At 51.4% G+C, this 18099-nt stretch overlaps 1 protein-coding gene across 2 annotated transcripts in view; it reads left to right on the forward strand.

Moving 5' to 3' along the window:
• MOB2 (MOB kinase activator 2) overlaps positions 1 to 18099 on the forward strand; it is a 79704-nt gene that overhangs the window by 57794 nt on the left and 3811 nt on the right. Inside the window, exons 1-3 of one of the 2 annotated variants that reach the window (XM_036875908.2) lie at positions 8415 to 8539; positions 12280 to 12440; positions 13194 to 13287. In XM_036875908.2, coding sequence (XP_036731803.1) covers positions 8430 to 8539; positions 12280 to 12440; positions 13194 to 13287 — 365 coding nt within the window. In that variant the 5' untranslated portion in view covers positions 8415 to 8429. Of the gene's footprint in view, positions 1 to 8414; positions 8540 to 12279; positions 12441 to 13193; positions 13288 to 18099 lie in introns of those variants that run through there. The other variant, XM_036875909.2, reaches the window with a different exon arrangement.

Genomic DNA, 18099 nt, shown 5'->3' on the forward strand with positions numbered 1-18099 from the left:
CCCCACAAGTTTCCTGCCTTTGTGTGACGCTTCCTTCTCGCCCCTCCCAGGCCACCACCGGCATGCCTCTGTTGTTACGCCTTAGTGGCCTTTTCTGGGAGTCACATGAGTGAAGTCACACAGCATGAGCTTATTTTCCACTCCGCAGGACCACATACTCCCTCCATGCAGGAGGCCTTTGCTGTTTGTTGTCGGCTGGGACTCGAGGCCCAGGCAGGCCTCAGCCAGTCTGTATTTAAGGCCAAGGCCTCGTGGGTGCTTCCAGAGGAAGGTGTGGTGAACACTTGTGTGCAGACCTCTGTCCAGGCACACGCCTCCTTCTCTCCTCAGGGTGGGATGCCTGGGTCATACGAGACTCTTATGTCTAACGTTTAAGAAGCTGCCAGATCACGTTCTGGAGTGGCGGTGGCCTTTTGTAGTCGCACGTGAGAGCGCCAGCATCTGCCCTTGTCAGCCTTGGCATGAGCGGCCTGCACAGCCAGCCGCTCTCCCAGGCATGAGGCATCTCTCCTGGGGTTCACTCTGTGCCCCCGAAGACCCAGCACTGTGCTGCCTTCACTCCTCTGGCAAAGGTCTGTTTGGGCCTTTTCCCCGCTTTCCGTTGGGTTTTGTCTAGTTTCTGAGCTGTAAGAAGTCATCAGTTTTCCAGATGCAAATCCTTCTTCAGATTCATGTTTTGAGAGGATGTCCCGTCACTGGTGGCCTGTTCCCGTGCATCCTGCTGGTGCTGACTCAGTGGCTGAGGCTCAGCTCCTCGGCTCCACTTTGGGCGGCTCTGAGCTCTCATAGGCCTGCCAAGCTTCGCTGCCGCCCCAGTCACTGTGCCGTGTGTCCTGTCCACGGCCTTGTTCATCTCAGGCATTCCGGTTTCTGAGTCTCCACCACCTACCCAGCATGTTCAGGGCCTCCTCCAGCTCTGGGATGGGTGGGACACAGCCATGGTCACTGCTACCTGCTAGTCCTGCCATCTGGCAGTTTGGGGGCCATTTTCAGTCAGTTCGACTCCTAGTTAATGAATCACATTTTCCTCCTTCCTTGAAGGCTTGGTCATTTCTGACTAGCGGTGAGATTGTGACCTGGGTATTTGAAATTATTCTCCACCCATGTTTCTTGCACTCAGCTGGGAGATGGGTGACTTCCTTCAGTTTCTGTTTCTGCTCCGTTTGCGGGATTGGGGCAGCGTGCCATGCAGGGCCAAGTCTTCCCACCACTGGTACGGACCTCACCCCCACTCCACCTGATGCCTTGTGGGGGTTTGCGCCCGGGCTGGGCCTTCAGGATGGTCCTCTGACCCTCGCAGGTGCCTCCCCCAGGAGTTCCTCTGCTCATGCACCCTGACCTGTGCCTGGTGTCCTGCCCACTTCTGACGGCTTTGGCCTCCCCACTGAGACACCTCCACTGAGGCCCCACCTGTCCCCTCCCTACTGTGTAGGGCAGGGGGCGGGGCAGCCATCACTCGCTACCTTGTGGGTGGCTCGCATCTCAAGGGGATCTGTGTTTCACGGCTTGATGTCCATTTGGCCAGCATCCTGCTGTTTTAAGCAGTAGGTAAAACTCAGTCCCCGTTCTCTGCCTTGACCAGGAGTATGCCCCAGCTGGAACTGTGTCTGGAGGACTCTGGTTTGAAAGGTACACCTGCTGGCAGCCCCATTGCTGCCCCCCCTGAGTCTGTCACTCACTCAACTTGCCCTCATCACCGTGAAGCTTGAGGCCTGCATGCGCTTGATGAGGGTTTACAGTTGCCTCCGTGGCCTGAGCTGCTGCAAGGAGGGTCTGCTTTCTGTGGCAGGTCTGTTGTGGTGGAAAAGGCCATCCTTAGCGCTGGGAGCTCTCTTTGCTCCTTTGGGAGCAAGCCCAGGCGATGAGTCTGGGGGGCGGACCAGGTTCCCTAGAGCATCTGGCTATTGTGCAGCTGGCTATCCAGTGACAGCCAGCCAGGAGCTCTCAGGGCAGCCAAGCACCCACCAAGCCATGAGGGACCACCTGTTGAGTCCTGTGCACACGGGGACTGGTGGGTTTCCAGGGCTCTCCTGGTGGCACAGCCCAGGTTAGAGGACCAGTTTGGGGGTGTTTTCCCCTTTGCCTAATCTATGGAGGAAGGTGCAGTCGCCCCCCACCCCCAGGCAGGCAGGGGTGACCCGTTATGTTAGGAGACTGTGCACGCGCATCTTAGAGGCATGTCCTCACCTGTAGATCATACCCTCCCTGCCCAACGACTGGAAGAGGCCAGTGCACTGCCACACTGCCACCAGTGGTTGTAACTTACACTTTGGTTTAGATGTGGACATGCATGTTTAGGCCCCATCTCCTGCTCTATCAGGAAAGCAGTCATGTCAGCCTGCACAGCAGTGTGGTGTGCCTGGAAGGTCCTGTGGGGGCCCTGGCCCCACATGCTCCAGCCTTGCCCACCCAGCAGGAAGCTTGCTGTCACCTGGAGCAGTTGGGCAGGTTCCTGTGGGCACAAGCCCTGAGCGCCAGTCCCTACACTCACTCACCAGATCCGAGCACTGCACCTGTGTCAGCTGCCCGGAGGAGGCCGTGGGTGGATGGGAAGTGCTTGCTGCTCTGCCCCAGGTGTGCATTTGAATTGCACTGGGGCCAAAGGGGTTGCGGGTCCCCACAGGGAGGCCTGTCCCTGGTTAGGGGCCAGCTTGCATCCTGACACCAGACGGCAGCTTGTTCAAAGCTCTGTGTCCAAGCTGGCACCCCATACTACCCTGAGTGTCCTGCCTTCTTTCCTTAACTCCCCATCACTCAAATAACTGAAGCAATTCTGGACATCATACCACTTCATCTGTAAATACTTCCATGTGCACGTGAAGGATAGGGGTTTTTTTCCTTTAATGTAAGCCATCTTATTATCACACCAAGAGCAGTAGATTCTTAACACCAAATATCCCACCAGTGTTCACATTTCTCTAGCTTTTTAGTGTCTGGATTAAAGTCAAGTCCATACGTTACCATTGGTTGACAGATTTTATAATCCCCTTTTTTCACTTTATATTTTGAAATAGTTATAAACTCACTAGAAGCTGCAAAAACAGCACAGAGACCCCAGTGTCCCCTTCAGCTGGCCCTGGACTGGTGGCATCTCACTCTGCAAGAGGGTGATGTTGGTGCAGTGCTCTTGAGGAGGCTGCAGCCTGTATCAGATGAGTCTGCTGAGCCGCGGGCCCCCGCAACACCTGTATTTGCTGCTGTGCTTGTTTGTTGAGGAAGCCAGGTGGCCTTTCCTGTGCTGCTTCCCCATGTCCGCATTTTGCCTGCTGTGTCCTCGTGGTCCGGTTCGGCATATGTCTCTGTCCTGTGTGTCGCAGGCTGTACCTCAGCACTGGCTGGTCAGTTCCTTTTCGTCCAGGGTGTTGGTGGCTGCGTACTTACAGCAGGAGGTGTGTGATGTCCATCATCCTGAATTGTACGGCTCCTGCTGACCCCTGCCTAGAAGACTCATTCGTTAGTTATTGCAAAGGCTGTCTCCCAGTGGCCTCGCCTCACTGTTCGGTGAGCAATTCCACAAAGAAAATCATACCCTCCTCAACTAGGTGGGTGCCTTGAAAAGCAGGAGTGTTTAATTCTCCCTTTCCTCCCTTCCATTAACTGGCCTTCAAAGTGTGGATTTGGTTCTTTGCTGTCCTCCAAAGGTCAGTAAGGAGGTGTTTTTGTAAAACGATAGTCAGGTGTGGGTTTAACCACCTTTGTGTTCCAAGCCGTCAATTGTTGGCCTTACTTGTACTTCAGTTGCCCCGTCCTCGGCCAGGAAATGTCTTCAGGCTGGTTCTGAGTCAGGGTGAGAGGGACCTTAGTAGCCTTGGACAGCGCCACTGTCCTCTACTGTGACGTCAGTGTGCAGATGTGGAATTGGCATTCTGGAGCCCTCCTGGCTCCTTGTAGGGGAGGTGCGTGCAGAGGCCACAGTCTGACGTCAGGCGTGCTCTCTGCTCCTCTGTTCGTTATTTTCCTTCAGCTTTTTCAGTGGACAGGCAGAGAAGCTGTGAGCACAGAGTGCACTCTGAGTTCTTGCAAGTACTTCAAACCCAAGCTCAGGACCTCCCCAACCCACATCTGTGTCTCCCCACCACAGAGCCCATTCTCGGCCATGCTGGCCCCCACCCTGCACCCACACCAGCCAGGCCAACATGAGGGGTGCAGAAACTGGCCAGAGAACTGGCCCTTGTAGCATGGGGACCTTCACGTGTAACCTGCTAGGGTGTCTGTTCACATGGCAGGTGAGCACCACCGGGAAGTTTCTGCAGCTGGACACAGGCCTATTTGTTTCCTGTACTTTGCATGTTTAGGAAGTGCCTTTAAGTTTAATTTTGTTTTATGCATACATCAAGTGTCCACATGGTTCCAAAGTCACATTTTAAAGCAAGATGTATTCAAAGATGTCTCACTCTTAGCAATACAAAAGCAGTCTGATTCAAAAGTGGGCAGAGGACTGGAGTAGACATTTATCCAAAGGCAGGCAGGCGGCCAGTGAGCACATGAAATGCTCAGCGTCACTCACGTTGGGGTGATGCGGACCCCATCCACAGTGATGAGCCCCTTCTGCCTGTCAGGACAGCTACTATCAAAAACAGAAAACAGGCCTGGAGAGGGTGCGGGGAGCTAGGGACCCTCGTACACTGTTGGAGAACGTGAAATGGGGCAGCTGCCATGGGAGACGGTGTGGAGCTTCCTCAGACAGTTACAAATAGAATTACTGTGTGTCCCAGCAACTCAACTCGTGGGTTTGCCCCCAAAAGAATTGAAGGCAGGGTTTCAGATGGACAGATGCCTGCACAGCCATGTTCACAGTGGCTTCACAGTAGCTAAAAGGTGGTGTATAATTTAAGTGTACAGGTAACTGAGTCTTGGCAGGTGTGAATACCCCCTGTAGTTCACACCCTAAGACCCAGAATATGTCCATCGTGTCCTTCCCCAGCCATTCCTCACCATTTACCTGCCGCCTCTTTCCCCAGGGGCAACTGCTGTCCTGACTTATATTCACCAAAGGATTTGTGATATTTCTGCCTTTTCTAGAACTTCATATATAATGGAATGACACTTTCTTGTTTCTGGCATTTTTACCCCAGCGTAACGTCTGAGGTTTAGCCCATCCTGTCGGTGATAGTATGCCTCAGATGGCTGAGCAGGATTCCAGCATGTGAGTGTGCCACGATTCTTCTCCTGGTGGACTTGGGCCATCCCCAGGTGCTGGCTGCTGTGAGTAATGCCACCGTAAACGTCCTCCTGCCACACTTGTGTGGACGTGTGCTGAGCTGCTGTTGGGTTAGCCCTCAGTGTGGACTCACTGGGTCATAGGGCGATGTGTGCCTTACTCTGTATGGCACTGCCAGCTGGCCCCCAGGGGTTATATGGTTTCCCAGTCTCACCAGCAGTGTCTGCTTTGCCTCCTCACAGGCCCTCGGCATTCTCAGGCTGTCTGACTTTATCCTGCCCCGTGGTGTCTGTGGGTCTCAGTGCATCGCCCTGGCGACCAGTGGTGCTGAGTGCTTCCTCCTGGGCCCCTGCCACGTGAACAGGGCCCTCTGTAAAGTGTCTGTCCGGGTCTTTAGCCCTCTTTGGAAATGGGGCCGTCTGTTCCTACTGACTTGTAGGACTGCTGTTTGTAGGCTGGATACAAGTCTTTTGCCAGACGTGTGCATAGTGTTTTCTCCCAGTCTGTGGCTTGCTTATTCATTTTTGTGCACAGTGTTTTGAATACCAGGTGTACACTGTGTGAGTGCTTGCACGTGTAGGGGTTTAAGTTCTGATGCAGCAGAATCAGCTTTTCCCTTTATAAATGGTAGTGCTTTACACACCCAGAGAGACCTTTGCCTCCATCGAGATTGGCAAGGACATTGTCCTGTGTTCTTTGACAAGCATTGTATCTTTTGTGTTCAGGTCTAAGATCCATCTTGAATTACCTTTTGTTTAGGGTGTCTTGAGTTATTTTTTATGGCTGTTCAATTTTCCAATACCATTTATTGAAAGGACTTTACTTTCCCCATATAATCAATTAAACACATTTGTTGAAGCCTAATTGACCAAATTGAGTGTGGATCTACTTTTGAACTTTGTTTTATTTATGTATCCGTTTATATTATCAGTGACAATGCAAATGTCTTGAGCACTATGATCTTTGAAGTAAGTCTTGAAATTAGTGAATCCTCCAACTTGGTTCTTTTACAAGAATGATTTAATTATACTGAGTTCTTTTGCATTTCCATATACATATCAGAAGCATCCTGTCAATTTCCACAAAAATTCTACTGGGATTTTGATAGCATTATGTTAAATCTGTGTTGAAATGGGAAAACTGACATCTTAACAATATGGAGTCTTCATGGTAAATTTCTTCATCTGTTTATGTCTTTAATTTCTCTCAGTAATGTTTTGTACTTTCCTAGTGAGAGGTTGTGTACCTTTTAAATTTATTCCTAAAATTTGAAAACTACATTGTAAATTTTTAAAATTGTGTTTTCCACTTGTTTGTTGCTAGTATGTAGGGATAAAATTAATTTTTGTATGTTGACCTTATACCCTGGGATATTGCTAAATTCACTTTTCAGCTTTAGCAGATTTTTTTGCAGGTTCCTAGAATTTTGTGTATATACAACTGTGTTATTTCCCAAACAAGACATCCATTTCCTTTCCAATATTTAAACCTTTTCTTTGTTTGCCCTATTGCACCAGCTAAGACTATCTAAGAACATAAGTAGTGTAGAGTGAACATCCTTGCCTTTCTCTTGATCTTAAGGGAAAGATGTTTAGTCTTTCAACTGAGCATTTAATACTAGCTTTAGATTTTTTAATGGGTGCCCTTTATCATCTGGGAACATCCCCTCCCATTCCTGGTTGCTGAGAGTTTATATGACTATTTTTCCAGGTACTGTTTCTGCATCTATTTAAGATGATCATTTTTTTTCTCCTTTGTTCTGTTAATGTGGTGAATTATATGACTGATTTTCAAATGTTAGATAAGCTTTTAGATTCTTGAGATAGGTCTCTCTTGGTTATGATCTGTTATTTTTATATATTGCTGGATTCATTTTGCCAGTATTTTCTTAGGGATTTTCATATCTGTGTCCATGTGGGGTTGTTCTGTAATTTTTCTTATCGTAAATGTTCTTGTCTGACTTGGTCTCACTGAACTAGTTGGGTAGTGTTTCCTCTTCCTCTCTTTCTGAAAAAGTCTATGTAAGAATGGCATTATTCTTCATTATCCATTTGGTAGAATTTACCCATAAAGCTACCTGCACCACCTGGCTTCTTGTAGAAAGGTTTTTAATTATTCACATTTTTCTGCTTCTTCTTGTGTCAGTTTTGGTAACTTGTGTTTGTGAAAGAGCTTGTCTGTTTGATCTGTGATTTTGTTGGCATAAACTTGCTCACTGTAGTCTCTTGTTATCCTTTTAATGTCTGTAATATCTTTAGTGATGTCTCTTTCATTTCTATATTGGCAATTTGCATCCCTCTAACTCACATTCTCTCCCTTTTTTTGGTCAGTTGGGAAATTTATCAATTTTCTTAAACTTCTCAAAGCTAATGTTGTATATAATTCTTCATATTTGCCCTTGTTTCTAGAGTCCCTTCTCTGAACAGCCCCGCCCCTTCTGGTGCCCTGCCCTGCACATTTCAACACCCTGGCAGCCCCAGCTTGGATCCTGGTATCCACCCTGCTCAAGCCCCTCCTCCCTGAACCCCACCTCTGGTGGGCAGCTGCTGCTCCCCCATGTGTTCCCTGCCCTCAGGGCCACCGTTCTGTGCTGCCCACGTTGTCTGGTAGCTGTTGATGGTGGAGGTGAGACGCAGCAGCCGCCCTGCCATCACCACCCAGTGGAAGCCTCCTTTTCATCTTGAGGGTCCTGCAGTGCGGCTTTGTGACCCTTCTAGTCTAGGGGCTCTCACTTCTTACTTTGAGTTCTTATGCTTCTCTTTTCAAATCTTTCTATAGATGGTTTATCCCTGATGTTCTCTAGTTTGTTGGGTTACAGTTTTCACTTGTTTTATGCGTGTGTCCGTCTGGAGTGGGGTGTTACTGTCTCTGTTCTCTCCTGTTTTCACTGGACTCAGCGTGTGGCTTTTCCCACTTGCTCTTAAGTGAGCCGGGTTTTCCTGTGCTTTCAGCAAGGGTGCGCCCAGCCTCACGGCTGCCTCGCAGGTGGGTCCCTCCCGGGCCTGTGCGCTCCAGGGGCAGCAACCTCCCTCACACAGCACCTGGGCGGCCCCTCTTTGAAGCACGATGGAGATACTCCCTCATTTAACCGGACTTGGCCTGTGAGAGGAGCAGCTGTTTGTCTCCACCAGGCCAGACCCTTCTCTCTCTGCTGAGCCACCTCATTGGCTGGCTGTCCTGGGAGGGCGGGGGAGGGAGGAAGGGAGGGAGCGTGCGCACACTGTCCCATTCCTGGGACTCCCACTTCCCACCTCTGCACGGTCCCATCATGGTTGCAGCTCACAGCCGTCTCCCTGCAGACGGAGCTCTGCTCAGCCAGCCCCCCAAAACTGGACTCAGCTGCAAAGTGGTGCTTCAGGCAGTTGGCAGAGTGCTCAGGTGAACACAGCAGGGGATCGGTGGGGGTGTCTGCGGGCCCAGTTCTTGCCCAAGGTCAGTCTGGGAGCTGCAACTACCTGTGTGTCTGCCACCCTCCCATGTATGGTCTCCATGATGTGCAGCTTCTGTGGGCCCCTGGCTGCCCCTCCAGATTTGGTTTGGAGCCGGGTTTCCCCTAAGTGCCTGCACTTGCTGCTGCTTACAGAAGGGAGCTCACCCGCTGCAGGGACCTGCAGCCCCAGATGGTCTGGGTGGGAGTAGGCGGCCCATCGGTGGCCCATCTGACTTTCTGATGGACCATGTTGTGTGACCACAGCTGTCTTGCCTCATTCCATCCTGAGCCCTCCTGGCGGACCCCTCTCCACCAGCAGGGTGTCTGTTGTCCTTAGGTGAGGTGATGGAAGCTTGTCCACAAGGGGCCTCACTTAGGTGGCCTGTGCCTTGCCGTCTGCCATGGGGGCGCTGCCAGGAAGACGGCCCTCAGTCCTCTTGCCCCTGCCTTTTCTGACCTGTCATAGCAGAGATAGAGACACCCACCCCAGCACCTCCCTGTCCGGGAGCAGGAGCATGCGCTGCACATGCATGTCATCTTGGCAGGCCTTCCTGGCCCCAGAGGGCAGCTCTGACCTGTGCTCCCAGGACTTGGGAGCACTGCCCACACATCACTCAGCATGCGTCATGGTCACCCTGCATCAGACTCCCTCTCATTTGTCCCTGTCATTTCAGCGGGTCACGATTTTTAAAATAGAAGTACACATCCCTTGCTTTTCTAATTCTGTCTTTGAATTAAGCAGGCCTCTTGGTGTGGACCTGAGGTGTGGGCCAAGCCTGACCGGTGGTGGTCCTCGTGGCATGACCGATGAGTTCTAGAACCTATGTGTCTGCCTCCAGCCATCTCTGGGCACCTCTCTCTCCACCCCTCCTTCCACAGGGTCTGTCCCCATAGCAGGCCACCTGCCTGCCCTCCCAGGAGAGCATCCCAGGAATTACAGGCAGAAACCAGAGGTCTGACCCGTTAAGTTTGCCGTTGCACCATGGGACTGAGCAAGAGAAGGTTCTGTGACCTGGTCCAAGGAAGCTGGGCTGGCTAGCCTGCCAGAAGGTTCTCCCAAGTTGTGCAGGGGTCAGGGACCTGGGCCAGCCCCGGGTGACAGGGACAGGGAAACTTGGGGAGGTGAGCTGGAGGCCTGTGTGCGCCTGCCGGTTGTTGCAGGTGGTGGGTGCGGACAGTAGGAGGTAAGAAGGTGGCAGCCCCAGCCCATGGCCCAGCATGTCTACCCAGAGCCTTCTGGGGCCACCTTGCCTGGCCCTCTGAGCCGGGAGACGAGGGCACCCGCAGGGGCTAATGGTCTCCCCTGGCATGAGGACACCACACCATGATAAAGCCTCTTCCCAGCGCAGGCCGGGCCCAGAGGCCCTGCAGTACCCAGCGGAGATGGCCATCCTGCCCGATCTGCTCGTGTAGCTGCTGCCTGCAGGTTGATAGTGGCTCTGCCTGGTCACTCGTGCAACAGCCATCCACAGGTTGATGCGGACATGCATTCTGTGAGTCACCAGGTGACATGACTCCTAAATGGCAGAGCAGGGAAGTGGGTCAGGCAACCGGCTTCATAGCCAGGGCCCCTACCTTACCCCACCCCTGCACCTGGTATCACAGGACCCTCCAGAACTGGAGCCCAGGCCTTAGTTTGTGTGGCTGGCCTGGGCATGGTCATGGCCAGGTATGAGTTGGGGTGAGGTATGGGCAGGTGTGTACTTAGAGCTCAGGTAGGCCTGTGCTCATGGTTGAGAATCTGCCTGCAGATGGACACTTAAGGGTGATCAGAGCAGAGACTGGCACATCCGGCAGGCTGGTCTCATGTCTGGGGCTGTTGCTCAGGGGCCTTCCAGGACCACCCTGACATTCCAGACAGTGTGGCACTTGACTCAGCAGCACAGACCCAGGGGCAGGGAGTGAAACGGCTTGCCTACCTACCCATTTCCCAGTGGAGTGTCCAAGGATGTCAGTGGAGCATGCTCCCCGGATTCCCCAACCCCTCCTGGGCTCTGGCCTCCTTCTGTGTATTCTGGGGAAGGCTAGGAGCCTCACTGTCAGAGCTGAGGGGCCATAGGGCCTTGAGAAGCTTGCGTCCACACTTGTCCCTGGCAAACAGCCCCACCCACCACGGGGACCCCAAAGTACTTGCTGTGAGCATGTATACACGTGTGTGTGTGTGTCCATGCCTGCGCTCCAGCCTCAGCCCACCAAGCAGGGCCGAGAATCCCACCAGTGTCCCCAGGACACTACAGCCTGCCTGGCACTGGCCAGTCCTGCATTGTACCCAGAGGCTGAGACACATTGCCTTTTAAGGCGAAATCTGCTGTGAGCTGAAGGGAAAACATCTCCCTGGCATTCAGGGAGCATTTCCCTTCCTGTTTCTCTTACATAAACCACTAGCAGCTTTTCAAAACAGAAGGAAAAAAGGACAAGGTCAGGGAGCTGCAGAGGCCTTTGACCCCCACACCCCTACCTGGAATCATTTAAGAACCAGAACCAGAAGACCCAGGAGTTTCCCTTTTATTTCTCAGACTTTTCCCCAAGAACCTAATTCTGGACCTTAAATGCCACTGCACCCCACACAACACTGGGGAGCCACTGTGCAGGGCTGTGGCCTCCACGGGGCCCCTCTGCTCTGAGGCACAGGTTGCCCAGGGTAGGCTGTGGTGTGACAGACACTCACTGTCAACAGCCAGCCTGGGCTCTGGGCTGCTCTGCTGGTCAGGTTTCCTTCTCAGGGAAGTTCCCTCTCGTTTGAGTGCTTAGGCTGCATGGCCCAGCTCCTGCCTTGGGCAGCTGGTGGGAGGCTGGTTCTGGGGCCACAGCCCCCGCTGAGGAGGGGATGAGGCCCCTGCAGCACCGCAGAGCACTAGTTCTTGAGCTTAGCAACTTGTGTTGACATATTTGAATGAAAACAGACATTTCAAAATGGGTACTCTTCCATGTCAAAATAGCCTCAGCAAGCCTGTTCTGTTATGTAGCAGCATATTCTAATGGAAAGAACTAGTTTCCTAAAAAAGGAAAGATTTTAGTGCGAAGTGGCTGTTTCCACAATCTCTGTAACATCTGACCTATGCCCACCCGGCCCATGCCCACCTGGCCCCTGCCTGGGATCCTACACGGGCCCTAGGGAGGGTGTGCAGGGTGAGCCCACAGCCTGGTGACAGCAGGAAGACCAGGCTGGGGTGAGCCTCGGGGCGTCAGCATGTAGCCCATGCTTAGTGAGGGTGGCCCATAGGCCATTGACACAGAAGGGCACATGCCAGTCCCTGGCTCCCGCCTGGCCCTGGCAGACGTGTGTAGGGAGCCTGAGCTGGAGGTGTGGGCCAAGGTGGTGACAGGACCATGGTGTTACACGTTGGGGTGAGCCAACTAGCATCCAGCACCCCACCTTCAGTGGGCCTGGGGCTGCCTGCATCCCCAGTTCCAGGTGCGGCCTTGACATCAGGCCTCCAGCTGGCATCTCTGCATTCCACTCTCCCCTGGTATTGGCAGGGTGGCTTAGCCACAGGCCCCTGATAATTGCAGGGGTGGGTACCAGTACAGGGCAGCGTCTTGCCATGCCTGGCACCTGTTTCTCTGGGAGACCCCTTGTGTCCCACTGGCAGTTATTGGGGACAGCTCTGCCTGGGGCCTAGCCCGTGGCCGCAATTCTAGTATTTGCCATGCTGTATGTAACCCAGTGCTCCTTTCTCTCCTGCAGAAAGTCTAAAGCGAAGCCCAACGGGAAGAAGCCTGCTGCAGAAGAGAAGAAGATGTACCTGGAGCCAGAGTACACCAAGTCCAGAATCACTGACTTCGAGTTCAAGGAGCTGGTGGTACTGCCCCGGGAGATTGACCTCAATGAGTGGCTGGCCAGCAACAGTGCGTGGGGGTGCAGTGGACGTGGCGGGGCCAGGGTGGATGGGGTGGGGTGCCAGGACCTCTGCAGCTGGCAGAGAAGCAGTGGTTTCCTCGAGTTCACCCTGGTTTCCTTGAGGACTCCCCAGAGCTGGTACTCGGCTCCCATGCCACAGAGGTCCTGGCCTCACTTGAGGATGGAGCACGAGGCCAGGGAGAGAGAGCGCACACAGGGCTGGTGGCCGTGGTGCATAGGAGGGGGTGGTGGATCTACCCTACTCACAGGGCAGGATGGGGCTCAGGGCTCCCAGCATGCCACACGGAGGGCTGTTGAACCTGTGGTAGGATTCCACAGGGAATTGGTTCTCCTTGGAAGTGCAGTGGGCCTCGTGGGTGGTGGACTAGAGTTGCCCTCTGTTCATCGGTGCTGAGGTGGGTGTCCCTGACCAGCTGGTGTTTGTAAGGGCAGGGTCAGAGTTCAAGAGGCCCATGCCCCTTGCTGGCATGGGATGTTTGTCTACCCCACCCCTTATGCAGCGGTCTCAGTCTAGACTGCCACCAACTCTCTGCTCATGCATTTGCTTGGCCCACATGGCAGCAGCCGGGGACCAGCATACAAGGCTGCTGCTCCACCGGCCTTTGTCTCTGGTCTGTGATAAGGATGCCAGCCCCAGAGTCTGTGGCTAGGAGTGCTGTCCCTCCCAGGTCTGCAGGGCACTGGGGTCCCAGAACCTTTCTGCGGTGCTGGTGTTCATGCCCCACCCTTTTCTCTTCCAGCCACCACATTTTTCCATCACGTCAACCTTCAGTATAGCACCATCTCAGAATTCTGCACAGGAGAGGCATGCCAGACGATGGCTGTGTGTAACACGTGAGTCACTGCCTGGCTACGGCCCAGCCCCTGGGAGACGGGAGAGGGCTGTGGGGGTGTGGCCCCGCTGCTGCACTACCCTCTTTCCAGACCCCACTCTCAGCAGTGTGCCACGCGACTCTTCCAGTTGACTTGGGGCCCTCCTCAGTGTCCTCGGAGGACTGCTCCTCTTGTCTCTGCAGGCCCTGGGCTGGCAGGGATACAGGAAGCAGAGCCACTAGGGAAGGATACCTGGTGTGTGAGTCCCACTGGGGCCCAGGGCTCCCAGAGCCACCAGCGAGGGAGCAGGGGCGTTTCCACACAAACCACCCCGAGGCTGGACGTCCTTCTCTGTGTCAGTTTGATCCAGTCAAGTAACAGAGGCCTGCTTCGCTCGAGGGGCAGGGGGCGGGTGCTAGGGGTCAGGTGGAGGTGCACTGGCTGGCTTTGTGGGGCTGGTACACCTTCTTAGGGACTTCCCCACAAGCCTGGTGCCTGGTTGCTCTCTTCTAGAAGGAAGCTCAGGTACATTCACTTCCTCAGGTAGCTTGTGTCCCTGGGCACCCTGCTGGCTTCGTGTCAGCTCTTGAGTTGGGTATGTGTAGTACAGCTGCCATGTCAGTCTCAGTACCAGCCCTGAGGAGCAGAGGACAGGAGGTGGGTCAGCCAGGGCTCAGACTGAGGAGGAGGCACAGAAGTTCCTTTCTGATACCTCCCTTTCCTCATCAGGGACAGATACAAAAATGTGTGAACCACTAGCCTCTGCTAGTGAATATGCACTTGTGCATGCTGCCCTGAGTTCCACCAGCCCGTAGGCACTGCTGGCCAGGCTCCCCCACAGACCTAGCTCAGAATCAGACAGGCTGGACTCCACTTTCAGTGGGGGTTGGGCCTTGTGGAAGCAAATGCAAACCACAGCTGGCTCTCCACTCCTTCACCCAGGAAAATGGAATGCTCAGGTGTCACACACATGCCCAGCAGTCCACAGCCAGGAATGGCCTAGGGGAGGATGGGCAGGGCTGGACAGAAGCTTGAAGTGAGCTTGGGGCAGGAGGGCATCAGCGTGGGACAGAAGTGCCCTCTGTAGGGCACACACAGTACAGATCCTGGAGGTGGGCGGGGACGGCTCTTTAAAGCCACGTGTGTAGCATGATCTAGAGGACGTGTGCCAGCTGTGAGCCCAGCCAGGCAGTGTCAGAGGTAGGCTGCAGGGCAGGTATGCAAGGAAGCCCGGGTTCTCAGCATCTCCACTCCCAAGTACCCTTCAGTATTAATGTGTTTGCAAAGAAGTTCCTTGAAAGAGCATAGGGTTTGGTGTGGGCCAGACGTACGTCTAGATGTTGGCTCTGCTGTGTAAAATTTGGAGATCTGGGGAAACCCTCTGCTCTCTCCTCTCCTCTCCTCACCTGTAACCTATTTCATAGGCTGTCGTAGATTTACAGGAATTGATGTGCATGTAATGCCTTCCTTGGAATCACTTGAGATTAAGGGTGGAAACTCATGCAAATTAGTTTAAGAGAAAAAGGGAAGATTGGAAGAGGTCCACAGAGCCACTTATCCCAGGACTAGCAAGTCTGTGTGGGACCTCGAGTGGGTTAAGGCCCAGGCCTGAGGCCCATCTCCACCCTGCTGGTGCCAGTAGGACAGAAACCAAGGGTGATGTTGGAGTCCCAAAAGTTGAGGGGAAAAGGCTGTGCTAAAAACATATTTGAGGAAAAAATGGCTAAAAACTTACCAAGCTTGGCAAAGACACAAACCTACAGATTCAAGAAGCTAAATGAACTCCAAAAAGGATAAACCCAGGGACCCCACATACAGACACATCATAACCAGCCTGCTGGAAAGAAAAGGCCCTCTTTGCAGAGCCAGGGGTGCAGCACACTGCTAGGGTGACCACGGCTCTCAGTGGAGGTGGGGCAAAGGAAGCTCCACACCCTCTCTGAAGTGCTGAAAGCAGAGGACAGTCACCTCAGACGGAGTTCTCCTTCCAGCCAGTATGTCCTCCTGGAGAGAAGGTGGGATGGAGACAGTCTCAGAGGCAGGAAGACCAAGAACATTCACAGCCAGCAGACCCCGCTCCGAGAGGCCACTGCAGGGCATCTCAGAGGGAGGTGAGGCCGGAGGGCACCCGGGCTGGCACAAGGAAGGAAGGAACCTCTCCGCCCGAGCTCTCTGAGGCATGTTTGTTGGGCAGTCAAAACCAGGGCCCTGTGGGGTGGACTTGCAGTGTGTGTAGATGGGTACCTGAGACAGGGCTAGCCAGGGGTGGGCAAAGGGTCATCTGTTGGGGGGAAACTTCCTGTGTTCATACATGGTTCCAGATACAGCATGCGAAGTTCAGTATCTGTTTTATAACCTTTCCAGCAACCTCTAAAATAGTTGTATAAATGATACCATCAAAAACATAATAGGTAAAAGGAAATACTAAAAAACTCAAAAGAAGGCAGGAAAGAGGGGCTATGAGGAATGAGAAAGGGAACAAATAGTAAGTAAATAATGGTAAACCTAAATGCAAACACATAGTCCCTCTAGTAAATGTCAGGGGTGCAGATGCACCAATTGGAAGACAGAGATTATAAGCACAGATTATTAATGAGCCAACTATACAAAGTCTATAAGAAACTTACTTTTTTTGGTCAGTAAATTCAATATATTCTTTTTAATTTAAAGAATTTTTATATTGAGGTACATAAAATAAAATGTGCAAATCTTAGTGTACAGCTCAAGAACTTTTGACCTGTATGTACACTCATGTAGCCATTGCCATTGCCCAGATCCAGATATTAAACATTCTTACTGATTCTGTTCCCTCTTCATCTGTTTCACCCATCTCCCAACCCAAGAAACTCACTTTAAATGCAATGCCATGGGTTAAAAGTAAAAGGGTACAAAAAGATACCCCAACACTGTAGATGAATGGATAAAGAAGATGTGGTACATATACACCATGGAATATTATTCACCATTAGAAGAAAACAAATCCTACCATTTGCAACAACATGGATGGAGCTAGAGGGTATTATGCTCAGTGAAATAAGCCAGGTGGAGAGAGACAAGTACCAAATGATTTCACTCATATGCGGAGTATAAGAACAAAGGAAAACTGAAGTAACAAAACAGCAGCAGACTCACAGAACCCAAGAATGGACTAACAGTTACCAAAGGGAAAGGGACTGGGGAGGGTGGGTGGGAAGGGAGGGGAAAGGGGGCATTATGGTTAGCACACATAACATAGGGAGGGGCATGGGAAAGACAGTATATACAGAGAAGACAAGTAGTGACTCTACAGCATCTTACTACGCTGATGGACAGTGACTGCAATGGGGTATGTGGGGGAGACTTGATAATGGGGGGAGTCTAGTAACCATAATGTTCAAGTAATTGTACATTAACGATATCAAAATAAAAAATAAAATAAAATAAATAAAATAAACACCAAAAGAGCAGAAATAGAAAAGAGAGCCGGAGTGCCCTTAATAGTACCAAAGAAGACTTCAGCCCCAAAAAACAACCGGGGTAAAGAAGGAGATTGCTTCTGTACACAAGGGCCAGTTCAAGAAGTGTTGATCTCGAATGTGTGCACCAAACCCTGGAGCCTGTACACAAAGCAAATGGGCAGAGCTGAAAGGAGAAATAGACAGAAGTCCACTTGCAGCTGGAGATTTGAGCGCTCCTCTCTTGGTAATGGAACCAGTTAGGTCAGCAGGAACATACAACTAACTGACTGTCAGACAGCTCGGTTGACTGACGTTTACAGAACACCCTCTTCAGCAAAGCACACATTCTTTTAAAGTGCATCAAAATGGAGCATTTCCTGGTCCATATGACAGCCCTTAACAAACTTTAAAGAAACAGGACCATACAAAATAAGTTATCTGATCATCATGAAGTTAAATTAGAAATCAGTTACAGAAAGATAACAGGAAACTCTCCAAACATTCTAAAATAAACACACTTTAAATAATAGGATTAAATGATTATTTCAGAAGAAGAAACATATCAGTAATCTAAGCTTCCATGTTAAGAAACTAGAAAAAGCGCAAAATAAACCCAAATTGAGCAGAAGTAGTAAGAGTAGAAGTCACTGAAATTGATTTCTGAAAACAAGGAAAATCAGTGAAACCAGAAGTTGATTCCTTAAAAAGATAAAGTTGATAAGCCTCTGGCAAGACGGACAAAGAGAAAGGTACAGATTATCAGTGACACATGAAAGAAGGGAGTTTCCTATAAGCCCAGCAGATGGAGGCTAATAAGGAAATGTCACAAAAATCTCTGTGTACATAAATTCAACAGTTTAGATTAAATGGACCAATTAACTTCATGGAAAGCACAAAATACCCAGTTTTACTCAAGATAGGTAATGCAGTAAGACAAGGAAAAGGAAAAATGGCATCAAAATTGGAAAAGAAGAAACAAAACTGCCTGTTATTTGCACATAACATGAATAATCTGTGTAGACACCCCAAGAATTCTAGCAAAAGGAATAAATGAATAAATTTAGCAAGGTGAACACACAAAAAATCCTAGTTCTATATACTAGTGGTGTATAGTTGGCACCCAGAATAAGTAAAACGGTGCTATTTATATAGCTTATTTATAATAACACCACCATTTATAAACAGCAGCGTACGCAGGTGTGAACTCAGGAACACAGACTGCATGCTGCAGGCCACAGCGCGCTGGTCAATGGTAGCAGAGGACATCCTGTGTTGGTGGCTGGAAGACTCAGCATCCTAAAAATACAAGTTCTCCCCCTAACTGACCTATTCATTTAATGCAGCCCTGCCCAGAATGCCAGCAGAGTTTACGTGGAAGGGCAGAGTCACCAGGACA

The sequence above is a fragment of the Manis pentadactyla genome, chromosome 9, assembly GCF_030020395.1.
Source record: "Manis pentadactyla isolate mManPen7 chromosome 9, mManPen7.hap1, whole genome shotgun sequence".
Lineage (NCBI taxonomy): Eukaryota > Metazoa > Chordata > Mammalia > Pholidota > Manidae > Manis > Manis pentadactyla.